The 16,578-nt window shown below is 47.5% G+C and overlaps 1 protein-coding gene across 1 annotated transcript; it reads right to left on the bottom strand.

Moving 5' to 3' along the window:
* Positions 1-486: 486 nt before the first annotated feature.
* Positions 487-1,275, bottom strand: LOC116524890 (60S ribosomal protein L29-like). The gene has a single exon (XM_032240452.1). The coding sequence runs from the start codon at positions 1,101-1,103 to the stop codon at positions 627-629; it is 477 nt and encodes a 158-aa protein (XP_032096343.1). The 5' UTR covers positions 1,104-1,275; the 3' UTR covers positions 487-626.
* Between the last annotated feature and the right edge of the window lie 15,303 nt (positions 1,276-16,578).

Below are 16,578 nucleotides of genomic sequence, written 5' to 3' on the forward strand. Positions count from 1 at the left end.
GATTGCAGGCTTGAGCCACCGCGCCCAGCCTTTTTTTTTTTTTTTTTGAGACGGAGTTTCACTCTTGTTGCCCAGGCTGGAGTGCAATGGTGTGATCTCGGCTCATCACAACCTCCATCTCCTGGGTTCAAGCGATTCTCCTGCCTCAGCCTCCAGAGTAGCTGGGATTACAGGCATGTGCCACCACGTGGGCCCAGCTAATTTTGTATTTTTAATAGGGACAGAGTTTCTCCACGTTGGTCAGGCTGGTCTTGAACTCCTGACCTCAGGTGATCTGCCCGCGTTGGCCTCCCAAAATGTTGGGATTACAGGCGTGAACCACTGTGCCCGGCCTGCTTCTATATTTTTAAAGATTTCTTCCTCATGAAATATCAGCAATTACTTCTCGCCATGTTACCGTGACTCCTTCAAGTGAAAAACCAACAACCCATGTGTATCAGAAATGTATGTAGTGTGAGAGTTCATAAACAATGAATGAGACAATTCTTTTTTTTTTTTTTTTTTTAAACAAATCCTCCCTCATGTTTATTTGTACAAATAGCACAGGAGGACCCCAGCCCCATGCAGATGGCAGCCCCGGGGGGTCGCACCAGTCCTTCTGTCCTCACGTTGGCAGACAGAGATATCTACTCTGAAGCCTTTGTAGGGGCCTGGGCGCCTTTGGGAGCCTGAGCTGGAACTGAAGCTGGAGCTGCAGCCTGGGCCTTGTTTTGATCCTTGGACTTGGCCTTGACTTTTGGCCGGCAGAGCCTGAGCCCCTTGGCAATGTGTGCACGAGCACGCTTCTCAAGCTTGGGGTGGGCAATGTAGGCAAGTCGATCAAACTTGCGGCTGACACCCCCCTTTGGGATCTTGGGCTTAACCTCTTTGGGCTTTACGAGAGCCTTGATGGCCTCGGCACGTGCACTCATGGCCTCGGCATTGTTGGCCTGCATCTTCTTTAGGCCCTTCTTGTTGTGCTTCTTGGCAAAGTGCATGTTCCTCAGGAACTTGGGGTCCACCCTCTTAAGAGATTCGTATCTTTGTGATCGGGGTTTCTTGATACCATTTCTGTGCCATTTTTGGGACTGGTTGTGTGTTGTGTGGTTCTTGGACTTGGCCATGTCTGCACCTAAGCCGCGGTTCCCGAAGCGCCTAGGACCGGAAGACTGAATGAGACAATTCTTTGATGAGTTAGGGCCATGGATTTTTGACGTTTATTTTGGCAGCTGAGAATAAGGGGTAGTTTTTTTTTTTCTTTCTTTCTAATTTTCAGCCCAATAACAGATGCTTTCTGAGAGCTTTCTAGAAAAATGAGAAATGAGTGTAGATAGATTTTTCCATGTAACTAATTTACATTTTGGGTGAACTCGTTTTGCTTCTGACTTAGAGGTACCTTCATTTCCTCCTCATCTGTAGCCTGTTCTTGGAGAAGCTGCTCCACCCCTAGCCCATGACACATGACACATAACCCAGCCCACTGGCCCCCTGATGCCACCTGAGCTAGTCACATTTTCCGGTCAGGAAATTTGCAATTGGGATTCGGAGCTGGAAAGAGTCACTTGCTCTGAGGGGAGCTGTGCTCGCAGACCATGTGACTCGGAGGCTGAGGCTCTATGAGCCCTGGGGTGAATGTGGCCTAGCGTGAATGTGGAAGCCGGTCTTTGGGGGCTCCCTGAGCAGAGTCCGTGTATGTGTGTGTGTGTGTGTGTGTGTGCACGTGCGCATGTGTGCACGTGTGCATGTGCTGGAGGATGGGTGAGGATACAGGGTCCCAAGCCCATGAGGGAGGGGCTTCTCCTAATCAAGTCACAGAAATCAGGGCAGGGAGAGGATGAAAGAGTCCTGTTGCCCTCTCTCTGCATTTGGGAGATTCAGGCCCTGGGGCAAGGGGAGGCTGACCCATGATCATCCAGAGGAGACATGGTTAAACTGGTCCTGAGCTCTGCCATGCATGTTCTGTTTCCTACCCCCACAGCTGGCTCCAAGCATGGACAGGCCTTGTCTCTCTCCTCTCTCTTTCTGCTAAATTCTTTCCTGTTGGGAATCTGAAGACTGGGTAGATGCAGTCAAGGCTCATGGCATGATTTGCTCCAAATATCTCCCCAACAGCTGATCATGGCGCCTACAATTCTACCAGTAGACCTTCCATCTCCAAGAGTAGCCCTGGGCAGGTGTATACCACGTGTCTTGTTGAGAGTGGGGATTAATTAATAGTTCAAGGAGCCCAAGATAAAGAAACTCATATTTAATGAATCTCCAGGCAATTTATACCTACTACACAGTCTTAATGAAGATAGCTCAATCACACCCATTTTACAGAGGGGAAAACTGAAGTTCTGAGAGGTGAGCTGACATGCCCCCAAGGTCACATAGCAAGTCAGTAGTGGGGCCCACATCTTCATCCAGAGTCCAGGCTCTTTTTTCTAAAGCCAGCTCATCTGACCTGGGAGCTGGGGATAGGCTGAGGAGGAGAGCTGGTAACAAGATGAACTTGCCCATGGAGTCATTCAGTGGGAAAAGTTGCGGCTTGGGAATTAGGACCAAATGGCTCCTTAACCTTGGACATCATGGTGGGCCTCAATTTCCTCACCTCTGAAGGAGGGTAGGACTGGTTGGTCCTCTGCAATCAATGGGCTGAGCCAGGAGGACCTACTGGCCATTGAAGACTGTCCACCCTGGTCAAGATTCCAAGTGACCAGGCAGAAAGAGCATGAACTGGCTGGGCACAGTGGCTCACACCTGTAATCCCAGAGCTTTGGGAGGCTGAGGTAGGTGGATCACCTGAGGTCAGGAGTTCAAGACCAGCCTGGCCAATATGGCAAAACCCTGTCTTTACTTAAAATACAAAAATTAGCCAGATGTGGTGGTGTGTGCCTGTAATCCCAGCTACTGGGGAGGCTGAAGCAGGAGAATTGCTTGAACTTGGGAGGCAGAGGTTGCAGTGAGTCGAGATTGTGCCATTGCACTCCAGTTTGGGCAACAAGAGTGAGACTCCATCTCAAAAAAACAGAAACAAAAAAGACCATGGAATTTGGAGTTTGACTGCCTGGCTTTAAATCCCCTACTCTGCTCGCTACTGGGGCGTGGACTCAAGTAGGTGAATTAACTGCTCCAGCTTCAGTTTTCTCATCTATAAAATGGGGATAATAATAGTATCTACCTCATAGTAATGATTAAATAAGTTAATGCCTGTAAAGCCAGGACAGTGCCTGGTACCTAGGAAATGCTTAATGCATATTAATTATTACTATCATTCCTGACAGCCGGTGATGTACCCCTTGGGGTTGAGAAGGTTTAACTGAACGTCTAGCTCTTCTCGGATGCAGTGGTAGTCCTGGGATCTGGCAGCAGGCCCCTGTGGGCTTGTTTCCTGGGCAGAGTGAGTCCATCATCACTCAGACATGACACATGGCCTGGCTGTTCCCACTGGGGCCGCAGGCAGCCTATCCTGGGCTAAAAATACTAGTTTCATGAATGGAGCCAAGGAGGCCATTCTGGGATCTGCAATTAGTGTTTGTGTTAAAACCCATTCTCTGACTCTCCACCCCTGGGTGAGCCTTAGTACCACCCCTTCAGTGCTGCTGATTCCGGGGAGACTCATTCAGAGTTTGGGGGTTGGGAATGGAAAGGAAGGGGGAGTACACTTGATGAGTTCTTTAATAAGTAGGGAGGCAGCTGGTCACCCAATTCCCCTACTACCGAGTGGGGTAGGAATTAAAATCCCCCTTTACAGTGGACTTTTCAGAGCTTGCAGCCTAGGGATATATAGTTAAGTCTGGGTTCTGGGCCGGTGCCCCCTCCAAAGTCTCTTCTCCCTCCACCTGGTGCCACCCAATAGCTCTTTGGGGGGGGTCCTGACTTGGGGGGTGGTAGCTGACTTCAGACATCTTTCATCTCTCCTGAGACTTGAGGCACAGTCATCCCATGGAGGATTAGAGCTGGAAAGTAGGGGCCCAGTTTAGGGAGCAGCAGAACCAGAGCGGAGGCTGAGTTGGAGTTATCCTGAAGGGTCACAAGGTGAAGGCTCAGGCCTGGGATGGGCAGTCAGACCAGCAGGTCCACAACAGCAGAAGCCAAGGCAGGCAGTAGCCTGGGAGATGTCCTCTGACCTACCATGGATTGAGGCCTCTAAGATGCTTCCTCCTGAGGCTAGAGCTGATGACTGGCATCCTTGGGATGTAACCTGGGTGCAGCTGTCAAGTGGGGACGCCATGCAGGGCAGGAGCTCAGGCCCCCCAGAGGGAGTCACACCTGGCTGGGCCACTAACCTATGTACACCCTTTCCAGGACTCTTTTCTGCTGGCTTGTTTGTGGTCTCCACTAGACTATAAACTCTCGAGGACAGAGCCATTGGGAATGAAATACAAGGTGAGTCTTGGGGCCTAGAACCCCAGACAGCAGCTGTCCTTACTGAGAGAAGGGTTAGGGCCCCTAGCGGCATGGAGAAAAATTAAGGCCCAACTTATTCCACTTGGGAACCACCCTGATCACAGAAAACACTGCCCCTTCCCTCACTCTCGGGGACAGCTGTGCCCAAAGGGAGGGCCGCAGCCTCTGGCAGGAGAAAAAGCAAATGGTAAAGATAGTGGCCCTATACTTTCACGCTTCTCAAGCCATATCCCTGCTAGGCTCACTGTGTATTTGGGACTTTTGGAATTTGGGAAGTTGAGGCCTATGAAAGTTTGAGAACCCGGGAAACTTCACAGCTTTCAGGATCTTTTGAAACCTTGGACATTTTAGAATCTGGAGAATCTTTAAACCTGGAGAACTTTAACAATCTTGAACTCTTTTGATGTGGAATTCGAGGGATTTCATTTTGGGGCTCTGTTGGTCTTAGAGTGGATGGTGTTCTCTTGGTGTAGAGGAGGAAATTCAGCAGCAGACCTGGCCCCTCTCCTCCCAGCAGCCTTCAGAGCCCAGTATTGAAAATATCTCAACTTTAAAAGTTTCAAACTTCAGATTTTGGAAATAAAATTGTGTTGGTTATCTTAAATGTTTGATGCTGTGTTTCTCAAACATCTGTCGGCCTACTGGGTTTCTAAGTTTCTGGCTTTTTCTTTTGTAAATGATTTTTTCTCTCATGGCATCTTCAACAAATATTCATGCTAGAATGGGATGCAGAAGGCACCTACTTTCAGAGATGGGGAAACTGAGACCCAGAGAGGGCATAGCCTTTTCTCGGGGGGCCTCTAGTGACTCAGAGTCAGATCTGTGCTTCTTGACTCCTGGATCTCTGAGCTGCACCCCTGGGCCCCTATTCCCACCCCCATACCCCTGTTCTCCCTGGCAGCCCCACCCTGAGGATTTCCTATGCCTTTCTACAGAGCTTTCTCCTTTTCCTAGATCCCTTTTCTGCAAAACGTGGCTGGGGATTCCTGAGCCAAGCCCAGGCCCACATGCCTGGAACCAGAGACAGCATAAGGAGCAGAGATGCTGCCAGGTCACTTGCCGCAGCCTCCATGAGGAAACGAGGAAAACAGAACCTCTGCTGTTGCCTAGCCAGGGCTCTCAGAGCCTAGAATGCTCTTTGGAGAAGTGGAGAGTTGTTCAGATCCAGGCCAATTTGTCAGCTGCAGCCCTTCTCTGGTGCTCAGCTCGCCTCTTCCTCTACCTGCCCCTGTAGCCTCCTGCGCCTTCTTCACTTTTTGTCGCATGCCTTCCGCTTCCTGCAGCCTCTGCCTCCTTGTGGGTTTCTCTTGCTGTCCAGTTCTGGTGAGCTCATGGCTTCTGTAGCCCCAGTTTCTCTTTGCTTCCCTTTATGAATCTTTCCCGCTTTGGCTGTCACTCCCAACTTCTTAACTTACAGTCAGTGCCCCCAGAGGGAGGACTTGATTGGTTTGGAAGACCCCCACCAGGACAGGCCATGGATTAAGCAAGTTCTCACACGAGGTCTCTGATTCCCTAACTCCAGCTAGGTGTTGAATTATTCAGCTCAATTCTGACACTCCGGGAGTTCGTGTAGACCCCCAAGGTTTAGGCTTCAGCCCCATAGGGCTTCCGCCCTTCAGCTACAAGTCAAGAGTCCAGGGACTATCTGTGCATCTGACCATCTGACTCTGAATTTCAGAGTTCCTATAACCTCCTCTTCTCGTTAGATAATTCACTAGAACAACTCACAAAACTCAGGAAAATGCTTTACTGACTATTGCCAGTGGATTAGAAGGATACTACTCAAGAACAGACTCACAGAAGAGATGCAGGGGACAAAACATGGGGGATTTGCACGAAGCTTCCACGTCCTCTGGCAAGTCCATGTGTTCACCAGCCCAGAGGCTCCCAAACCCTGTTGTTTAGGCATTTTCATTGCAGTTTCATTATGGTTGATTAAATCATTGGCCACTGGCAATTGGATTCAATCTCCAGCCCATCTTGTCCCCATGAAGGCTGGGGGTGTGGGGGTAAGCAGCCCTCATCAAGAAGCTCTCTAGGGCTCCTCCGTAAGTAATCTCATTAGCATACGAAAGACAATACATTCAAGGGTTTTAGGAGCTCTGTGCCAGGAATTAGAGACCAAGACCAAATATTTATATTTTATGCCACACCAGACCACTTCTCACCCCACTGGCCAACTTCAAGATTGACTGCTCTTAGGTCAAAATACCCACTTGGCCAGGGGTAGAGATCACTCAGTATCATGTGTGGTGTAAGCTGTTGAGATTGGGTGTGGATGCTGGCAGGTGACTGATGGGCTGGACAACTGACAGATAGATGCTCAACTTGGACAGTGTAGGCACAGACAGGGCAGGACCCCATTCCTTTAAGTGTTCAGTCTTCAGAAATCCCCTCTCCCCCACTTCTTCCTTCTCTTCATCCCTTCTTTGCCAAGACCCCCCCGGGCATTCAGGTCTCTGTTAGTTTCTCAAGGGCTTTGCACATGCTGTTCCCTCTGTTTGGAATGCTCTTCCCCATCTCCCACCCCTGGCTGGCTTTTCCTGGCCACCCACTCTGAATGACTTGCTCCTCTTACATTTGCGCTCTGTGTGTTTCCTTACTCATCAGCCTAATGATAGACTTATTTGCACAACTGTTTAATAAATCACGGAACTGTATGCTCTAGGTGGGCAGAGATTGGATCTGTTTTGTCTTGTTCAGCATTGCACAATAGAACCTAGAACAGGCCTGACTTCATAGATGGCTACCGAATAAATGAGTGAATGGATAAATGTTGTTGAATCAGAGATGATTATGAGACACAACGCTTATATATATGAGTGAATTTGAAAAAATAGAAACAACTTGAATATTTAATAATAGCCAATTAAAAATATGGTAATCTACAATGCAATCTGCATGGACATTAAAATTGTAATTTAAAGGCATATTTTTTATTATCTTTAAGTTCTGGGATACATATGCAGAACGTGCAGGTTTGTTACATAGGTATACATGCACCATGGTGGTTTGCTGCACTTATCAACCCATCATCTACATTAGGCATTCATCCTAATGTTATCCCTCCCCTAGACCCTCACCCCCTGACAGTCCCTGGTATGTGATGTTCTCCTTCCTATGTCCATGTGTTCTCATTGTTCAACTCCCACTTATAAATGAGAACATGCGCTGTTTGGTTTTCTGTTCTTGTGTTAGTTTGCTGAGAGTGATGGTTTCCAGCTTCTTCCATGCCCCTGCAAAGGACATGAACTCATCCTTTTTTATGGGTGCATGGTATTCCATGGTGTATATATGCCACGTTTTCTTTATCCAGTCTACCACTGATGGACATTTGGGTTGGTTTCAAGTCTTTGCTATTGTGAATAGTGCTGCAATAAACATATGTGTGCATGTGTCTTTATAGTAGAATGATTTATAATCCTTTGGGTATGTACCCAGTAATGGGATTGCTGGGCCAAATGGTATTTCTGGTTCTAGATCCTCGAGGAATCACCACACTGTCTTCTACAATGGTTGAACTAATTTACACACTCCCACCAATAGCGTAAAAGTGTTCCTATTTCTCCACATCATCTCCAGCATCTGTTGTTTTCTGACATGTTAATGATCGCCATTTTAACTGTCATGAGATGGTATCTCATTGTGGTTTTGATATGCATTTTTCTAATGACTAGTGATGATAAGCCTTTTTTCATGTGTTTGTTGGCTACATAAATGCTGTCTTTTGAGAAGTGTCTGTGCATATGCTTTGCCCCACTTTTTGATTTTTTTTTTTTCTTGTAAATTTGTTTCAGTTCCTTGTAGATTCTGGATATTAGCCTTTTGTCAGATGGATAGATTACAAAATTTTTCTCCCACTCTGTAGGTTGCCTGTTGACTCTGGTTGGTGGTAGTTTCTTTTGCTGTACAGAAGCTCTTTAGTTTAATTAGATCCCATTTGTCAATTTTGGCTTTTGTTGCCATTGCTTTCGATGTTTTAGTCATGAAGTCTTTGCCTATGCCTATGTCCTGAATGGTATTGCCTAGGTTTTCTTCTAGGATTTTTATGGTTTTAGGTCTTATGTTTAAGTCTTTAGTTCATCTTGAGTTAATTTTTGCATAAGGTGTAAGGAAGGGGTCCAGTGTCAGTTTTCTGCATGTGGCTAGCTAGTTTTCCCAACATCATTTATTAAATAGGGAATCCTTTCTTCATTGCTTGTTTTTGTCAGGTTTGTCAAAGATCAGATGGTTGTAGATGTGTGGTGTTATTTCTGAGGCCTCTGTTCTGTTCCATTGGTCTATATATCTGTTTTGGTATTAGCTCCATGCTTTTTTGATTACTGTTGACTTATAGTATAGTTTGAAGTCAGGTAGCTTGATGCCTCCAGCTTTGTTCTTTTTGCTTAGGATTGTATTGGCTATGTCTTGGCCCTTTTTTGGATCCATGTGAAATTTAAAGTACTTTTTTCTAATTCTGTGAAGAAAGTCAATGGTAGCTTGATGGATATAGCATTGAATCTATAAATTACTTTGGGTAGTATGGCCATTTTCATGATAATGATTCTTCCTAATCATGAGCATGGAATGTTTTTCCATATTCATGACTAACAGCATTAGTCATTAGGGAAATGCAAATAAAAACCATGATGAATTGCCACTTTACACTCACTATAGCTTTACAAAAAGGGAAAATAACTGTTGTTGGTGAGGATGTGGAGAAACTGGAATCCTTATACATTGCAGGTGGGAATATAAAATGGTGCAACCACTGTGACAAACAGTCTAGCAGTTGCTCAAAAAACTAAACATAGGTTTACCATAGGACTCAGCAATTTCACTCCTAGGTATAGATCCAAGAGAAGTGGAAATATGTTCATGCAAAAACCTGTAAATGAATGCTCATAGCACATGATTAATACTTTCCAAAGAGTAGAAAAAACTCAAATGTTGACCAGTTGATAAAGAGATACACAAAATATGACCTATCTAAACAGTGGAGTATTATTTAGCCATAAAAAGGAATGAAGTACTGATTTATGCTACAATTTGAAATGTTTAACCTCGAAAATGTTATGCCAAATGAAAGAAGCCAGTTACAAATAGTCACATTGTAGAATTCCAATTATATAACCTATCCAGATGCCAAATCCAGACAGATAGAAAGCAGATTAGTTGCCAGGAGATGAGGGGAAGGGAAGTTGTGACTGGCTAGTTAGTATTAGGTCAGTGCAGAAGTAATCTCGGTTTATGCCACTTCAAATAAAAATGTCAAAAACTGCCATTATTTGTGCACCAACCTAATAATAAGTATAAGGTTTCTTTGGGGATGATAGAAATGTTCTAGAATTAGGTAGTGGTGATAGTTGTTCAATATAGTAAATATACTACAAGCCACTGAATTGTACAATTTCTTTATTTTTATTTATTTTTTTTATTTTTTGAGACAGTGTCTCACTCTGTTGCCCAGGCTGGAGTGCAGTGACACAATCTCAGTTCACTGCAACTTCCACCTCCCGGGTTCAAGTGATTCTCCTGCCTCAGCCTCCTGTGTAGCTAGGACTACAGGCATGTGTCACCACGCCCAGCTAATTTTTGTATTTTTAGTGGAGACGAGGTTTCACCATATTGGCCAGGATGGTCTCGATCTCTAGACCTCGTGATCTGCCTGCCTCAGCCCTGCAAAGTGCTGCGATTACAGATGTGAGCCACCACACCCAGCCATTTACTTATTTATTTTTTCAGACAGAATCTCACTCTGTTGCCCAGACTGGAGTGCAGTGGCACGATCTTGGCTCACTGCAAGCTCTGCCTCCTGGGTTTAAGTGATTTGCCTGCCTCAGCCTCCCGAATAGCTGGGATTAGAGGTGCCCGCCACTATGCCTGGCTAATGGCTATTTTTGTATTTTTAGTAGAGATGAGATTCCACCATGTTGGCCAGGCTGTTCTTGAACTCCTGACCTCAGGTGATTCACCTGCCTTGGCCTCCCAAAGTGCTGGGATTACAGGCATGAGCCACTGTTCCTGGCCCGAATTGTGCACTTTAAAGTAGTGAGTTTTATGTTATGTGAATTGTATCTCAAAAAATAAATTATAAGTATGTGTAATGAGAGAAGACAATGTTCATGGTTTATTAAAGGGAAAGCACAAGGTACATAACTTAGCTGCAATATCTATCATACTCATACATACCAGAATTCCTAAAAAGTAACAGTATTAGAATGTGTGTGTATATGTGTGTGCGCGTGCATAGCAGGTAGAGATGCAACCACAAACTCAGACATGTAAGAAATGTCTTGTTTGTCTGAATTTTGAAGTGACCTGAGAAAGGACTCTTCTGTGCACTCGCTTTAACCCTCTTTCTTCCTTACTATTCAACCCTTGGTGGGGTTGAAACTGCAGCCTGGAGAATGGGCTTGGAGATGAGATGAAGCTGACATTCTATTTCTGGACCAGAAGATTCTGCACATGTCTGGGCATTCTCATGATTGCCTTGGACTGTGTTTGCAATTTAAAAGAATCGCCATTACTAAGACAGCAAACAGTCCCCCGTACCCCCTTCCTGGACTTGTCCCACTGACTATATTTTAAAGAGATAATGGAACACAAAAATAAAGTTGTGCTTTTGATTACATTACCAGTCTGGCTTGTTCAACCTGCTGCTCCTGATATAGCATTATTTCTGTACCTGTTGCTAGCCAGGCATTCAGCTCCTACAAAAAAAGTTTGCCTCACTTAGCTTCAAAAACATCCTAGAGGCAGACCATACCCTCCAGATGATCCAGAAGGAGAAACTGAAGCCCAGGGTAGTTACATTACACGTCCTTGGTCACACAGCTAGTAGGTGGCAGTTCTGCCTTCCTGAGCTTCTATCTCCTCATCTGTGAAATGGGGATGCTGTAGTTGGTTACCTTGCAGGGTCACTATAAGGATTCACAGAGGTGAATGGGGGTGCTCTGTGCTCTCTAGTGGGTGCAGTTAAGGACCACACCCTCCTCCCTGAGCCTGCCTCCCTGTCTCCTGGCGCTGTCTCTCTGAATGAGACTAGAGCTGTGTTTGGCCTGGTAGGTCCTCACATCTGGAACGCATGGGCTTGCTGACACTTGGCTTTTGGGTTTTGGAAATCCCCTCTCCTGTCCCCTGACCTCCATCTCTGGGCAGCTGACAGCAGCTGACTGCCCACAGCCAGGCTGGAGGGGTCCCAGGCCCTGGGAAGAATTTCTGCCTCCCCAGAGAGGTCTGGCTGGCTCAGCCTTCTTGGGCAGCGCTCCGTGTTAACCTCACTTCGCGACAATGTTTCTGGTTTACTGGGAACCAGGCAGAATCTGCCGAGTCCTCAAAATATGAGAGGCTGAGGTTTTCTCTGCTGGTGTCTGTCTGGCATCCTGCTGATCCTTACCAAGGGATCGAGTGAATTGGGTTTGCAGAAATCTGGAGTGGGATGCAAGACAAGGCTCTTGTCCCCTGGCTCCCAGCCTAGTGGCAGGGCAACCTCAGCCTGTGTATTGGGAGAGAGGCTCTCACCCAGTCTGCCAGTCCTGTGTTCCATCCTCACCTGCTGTATGATCTCAGGCAGAGACCTTTGCCTCTCTAGGTCTCATGAACCTGTGTGTACAAAGAGAAGCTTGATTCTTAATCCAGAGTGTGTGTGTGTGTGTGTGTGTGTGTGTGTGTGTGTTCATGGGCTGTGCCTGAATGTGCTTGTGTGAGAGATGGGGGAATTTGGAAATGAGGAGGCGTTTTTGGTTGTCACAAGGATGAAGGCAGGGTGTGGTTGGCATTTAGTGCCGAGAAGCCAGGGATTCTAAGTGTCCTGCAATGCACAGGATAGGCTCACCTCATGAAGGCCACTTGTGCCTCATTGAGAAATTCTGTGTAGGATCATTTCTGAGGTCTGTGGCTTTTGATATTTTAAGATTGTTATTGGAAAAGGTCTCATTGCTACTTAGTCTGAGGAGGAATTTTTCTATGCTAACATAACTATCGCTACTTGAGTCAGCAGGCACAGTGCCAAGGAATGAAGAAGCCCCTCAAAGACTGCCCTGTAAGAGGGTGGATCTGGCTCACTGGAAGGCCCCTTGATGGGTGTGACTGTGGGAAGGTTTAGGATTAAGGGGTGGAGGGATCAGAATTCCTAGCCTTAACAGACGGAGAGAGCAAGCCTGAATGGGTGAAGGGGAAGGAGGCATGGGAAGAGAGGGGCTGGGTAGGACACTGGATCCCTGGAAGGTGGGGGCCATAAGAGGCAAAGTGAGCAGAAGAAGGTTCTTGGAGGTGTGGAGTTGGGCAGAAAAGGATATTGAAACCAGGGATGTCAATTGTTCAGTGCAAAGTAATGTTCTGCAGTGTAGACATGCCTCCACATTCCATCATCAGTTCTGTCTACACCCGCCCATACGGATCTTGGGAATATGAGTTTTTCCTGGTAACTGAGGAAGGGGCCGAATGGTTTATCTTAGGAGATACACTGAGGAGCTGAGTTGGAGATCAAGGGGCCGCTGAGATGAGCCATAGCTGGTCTGACTCAGGGAGGCAGCGGTGAGGAGCAGAGAGACCATGAGAAGGCAAGAGCCCCCACAACAAAATCTCAGGGAGGGCTTTCAGCTTCCACGGGCCTGGAGTGAGGTACAGTGATTAAAAAAGCAAGCTGCCAGTTCAGGGTACCCAGGCCCAAATCCGGGCCCTTCCATTTCTACCCATGTGACCTTGACAAGTAACACACATTTCTCTAAGCGTCAGTTTCCTCATCTGTGAAATGGGGGTAACGTTAGTGCTTCCTTAGATGTCATTGTGAAGATGAAATAGGAGGACCCATGAAGAGCACTGAGCCCAGCCCCTGACATGCTTCTCCATTGATTTTAGTTGATATTGATCATAGAGAATGGTCCCTATGCTCCATCGTCTCGGGAGGCAGGGAGGAGGCAGCTGACATTTGGGTTTCGTGTATGCTCTCTCATCTAATGCTCACACCAGGTCCACAAGGGAAATATTGAATCCTCATAGTACAGATAAAGAATCAGAAGTTCAGAGAGGGCAAATTGCTTGCCTGAGGTCACACAGCTACAAAGCACTGGAGCCAGGGCTTGAACTCAGGCCTCTCTGACTGCATAGCTCTACTTCTGCTCCTCCAGCCAGCCTCCCGAGTCATCCAACAGTGGAGTAAGATGCCTTGGGAGGTAATGAGGTCTCTGTCACTAGGATGACTAGAAGAGTACCCTGCTCTGGGCAGGAGCACGGATGGTCCCTGGCTCTAGGATTCAGCTCTGTGATACAGTTTTGGGCTTTGGGAAGGGTTGTGGGGATTACTGGTGAGCTTCCAGGACTAGGTCAAAGAGCTTGACACCAGGCATTGCTAAGAAATCTGGCAGATTCATGAGGCCCTCTTGCTGCCGTCAACATACATGGAGGGGTGTGTGTGTCTGCACGCATGCATGTGTGTGTTAAGATGTGCTGAGTCGACACTGCTTTCTTTCCTTCACCACCCCATGAGGAACAGTCTGCACTCGAGGTCACAAATGTTGACACAGGACATAGGCACGAAATTCCAGGAGGACAGTAACAGGAGGGCTGGAAGCTTGGAGACCCCTGAAACCCTGACTTTCTTTATGCGAGAAAGCTTGACCCTCTGTTCTCTCAGACTGGCTAGAGGGGACCCTGCCTTAGGAGACAGGGGGGAGTGAGGGCCCTACAGGTGGACCCAGCTGCCTGGAAGCAGCAGACAGTGAGTCAGAAACCTGCTGTGCCACCAACGCACTGGGTGACCTTCTAGCTCCCCATCTATCCAAGAAGGGGCCTTGGCTAGGCTCCTTCCTGTGCAGTGGGAAGGGTCGTGGAAGTCTGACTTGAGTTCCTTGGAATTCCCCGAGCTTGGAAAACTCAGAGCATTTCCCTAAAAGGCCTGGTGGGTGAGGGACTGGTCCAAAGAGGCACTGCTGCATCAAAGAGAGGAAAGCAACACGGTGCAGAAATTTCCTGTAGGAAAGGTACGGGGGAGGTTCCTGGGTTGCTGGACGTGGGTGCTTTCTTCCTGCTTAGGACACAGATTCCCAGAGGAGAAAGAACAGCTGTTCCATACCTCTGACTGGATGTGAGAAAGTGGGCTGTAATGACAGAGGGATTACGGTTAGACACTTAGTTCAACCAGATAAAGGAGTCACTTGGATCCCTTTGCTCGGAGAGGGATTTGGCCTGAAGTTTTAAACAGGTTTAACAAGGCTTAGAGAAGTCTACACACTCTTAACAAAAAATGGAGAAGTAAGGGAAAGTGGAGGTTTCAGATCAACAAAGGAACTCTCTGCGGCAGCGTTGGCCATTCCTGGTACTGCACTGGGCATCTTGGCAGGGGCACATGGTTCCTTTATTCCAGAAATTTGTAGTACGTTGCTGGAAGAATCTGAAAACTAGAGAGCAAAAATCCAAAACAAAGGAAAAAAAAGGCAAAGTCCAAATCCAGAACACTAACCTTGAGCCTAGCCAAGGCCCCTTCTTGGATAGATGGGGAGCTAGGAGGTCACCCAGTGTGTTGGTGGCACAGCAGGTTTCTGACTCACTGTCTGCTGCTTCCAGGCAGCTGGGTCCACCTGAGCACATGCTGAGTGCCAAGTCCTTTTCCTGCCTGAGATCATGGAGAGTGTGGTGAAAAGTCAGTATCAATAGAGAGGCTGTGGGCTCAGAGAGGTTGCATCCCTTGCCCAGGGCCACACAGCCATTAGCAGCAGATCTAGCTTTCCCTGCTGCACCACAGACACCCACGCCAGGTGCCCAAGCTGAGGGCCTTTCTCATTCCTTCTCTGTGTCAGGAGCTGTGTTATGTGGTGCTGGTGGGGGACTATGGAACAGGACAAACCCCATTCTCATATAATTTTTTTTTTGAGACAGAGTCTTACTCTATAGCCCAGGCTGGAGTCCAGTGGCGCAATCTCGGTTCACTGCAACCTCTGCCTCCCGGTTCAAGAGATTCTCCTGCCTCAGCTTCCCAAACAGCTGGAATTACAAGTGCATGCCATCATGCCCAGCTAATTTTTATATTTTTAGTAGAGATGGGGTTTCACCTTAATATCCAGGCTGGTTTCAAACTCCTGACCTCAGGTGATCCACCTGCCTCGGCCTCCCAAAGTGCTGGGAATACAAGAGTGAGCCACTGCACCTAGCCTCATAGTTATATACTTTCTTTTCTTTCTTTCTTTTTTTTTTTTTTGAGACAGAATTTCGCTCTTGTTACCCAGGCTGGAGTGCAATGGCGTGATCTCGGCTCACCGCAACCTCCGCCTCCTGGGTTCAGGCAATTCTCCTGCCTCAGCCTCCTAAGTAGCTGGGATTACAGGCATGCACCACCATGCCTAGCTAATTTTTTTTTTGTATTTTTAGTAGAGACGGGGTTTTACCATGTTGATCAGGATGGTCTTGATCTCTTGACCTCATGATCCACCCACCTCGGCCTCCCGAAGTGCTGGGATTACAGGCGTGAGCCACCGCGCCCGGCCATAGTTATATACTTTCTATGGCCAGTTTAGAGAAGGAATTCATGCCATTGGGAGCTCAAAGTCCCAGACTCATTCCAGGAACATAAAGGCAGTGGATGCAGTCTGCCCTGGAAACATGGGTTCGAATCCATGCTTAAAAAAAAAGAAAGGCAGTGGGAGCGCCAGAGAGAGCTGCAGAGGCTCAAGAAAGGTAGGCTCAGGGAGGTGTGAAGGCTCCTTGTGAGAAGGTGAACAGGCCAGGTGACAACAGACATCCGCAACCCCAGGATCAGCCACAGAGGGCTGGTTCACCGTGGATGGAGCTCTTTGAGGTGCCCCAGCCACATGCTGAGCACTGCCCTTGCAGGCAGGATTGCAGGCTGCTGAGAGACACGGGTAATTGGGCAGCTCTGGATGCCAACCTGGCTCCCACTTGGCGTGACTTTGAGCAAATTACTTGCTCTCTCTGAGCATCAGTTTCCCCAACTGTTAAACAAGAAGAAGAATACTTTCCTTGCAGGGATGTTATATAGAAAGCATTTGGCACATCAGAAGCACCCCCTGAACAGTGGCTGTTACTATTCAGTTTATGATTGGGAGAGTCCCTTCTCCACTTGATCCCTGGCCTCAGTTTCCCCAGATAACAGGATGGCCTCTGAGCAGCTCTGAGAGGCTAATGCTCCACCGGACTCCAGGCAGGGGCTAACCCGGTCCTGGTCCCCACGGAGATCGAATTTCCAGTCCCTCAGTGGAGCCAAGTAAACAC

This window comes from Sapajus apella, unplaced genomic scaffold (assembly GCF_009761245.1).
Source record: "Sapajus apella isolate SASKATOON/1434 unplaced genomic scaffold, GSC_monkey_1.0 scaffold46, whole genome shotgun sequence".
Lineage (NCBI taxonomy): Eukaryota > Metazoa > Chordata > Mammalia > Primates > Cebidae > Sapajus > Sapajus apella.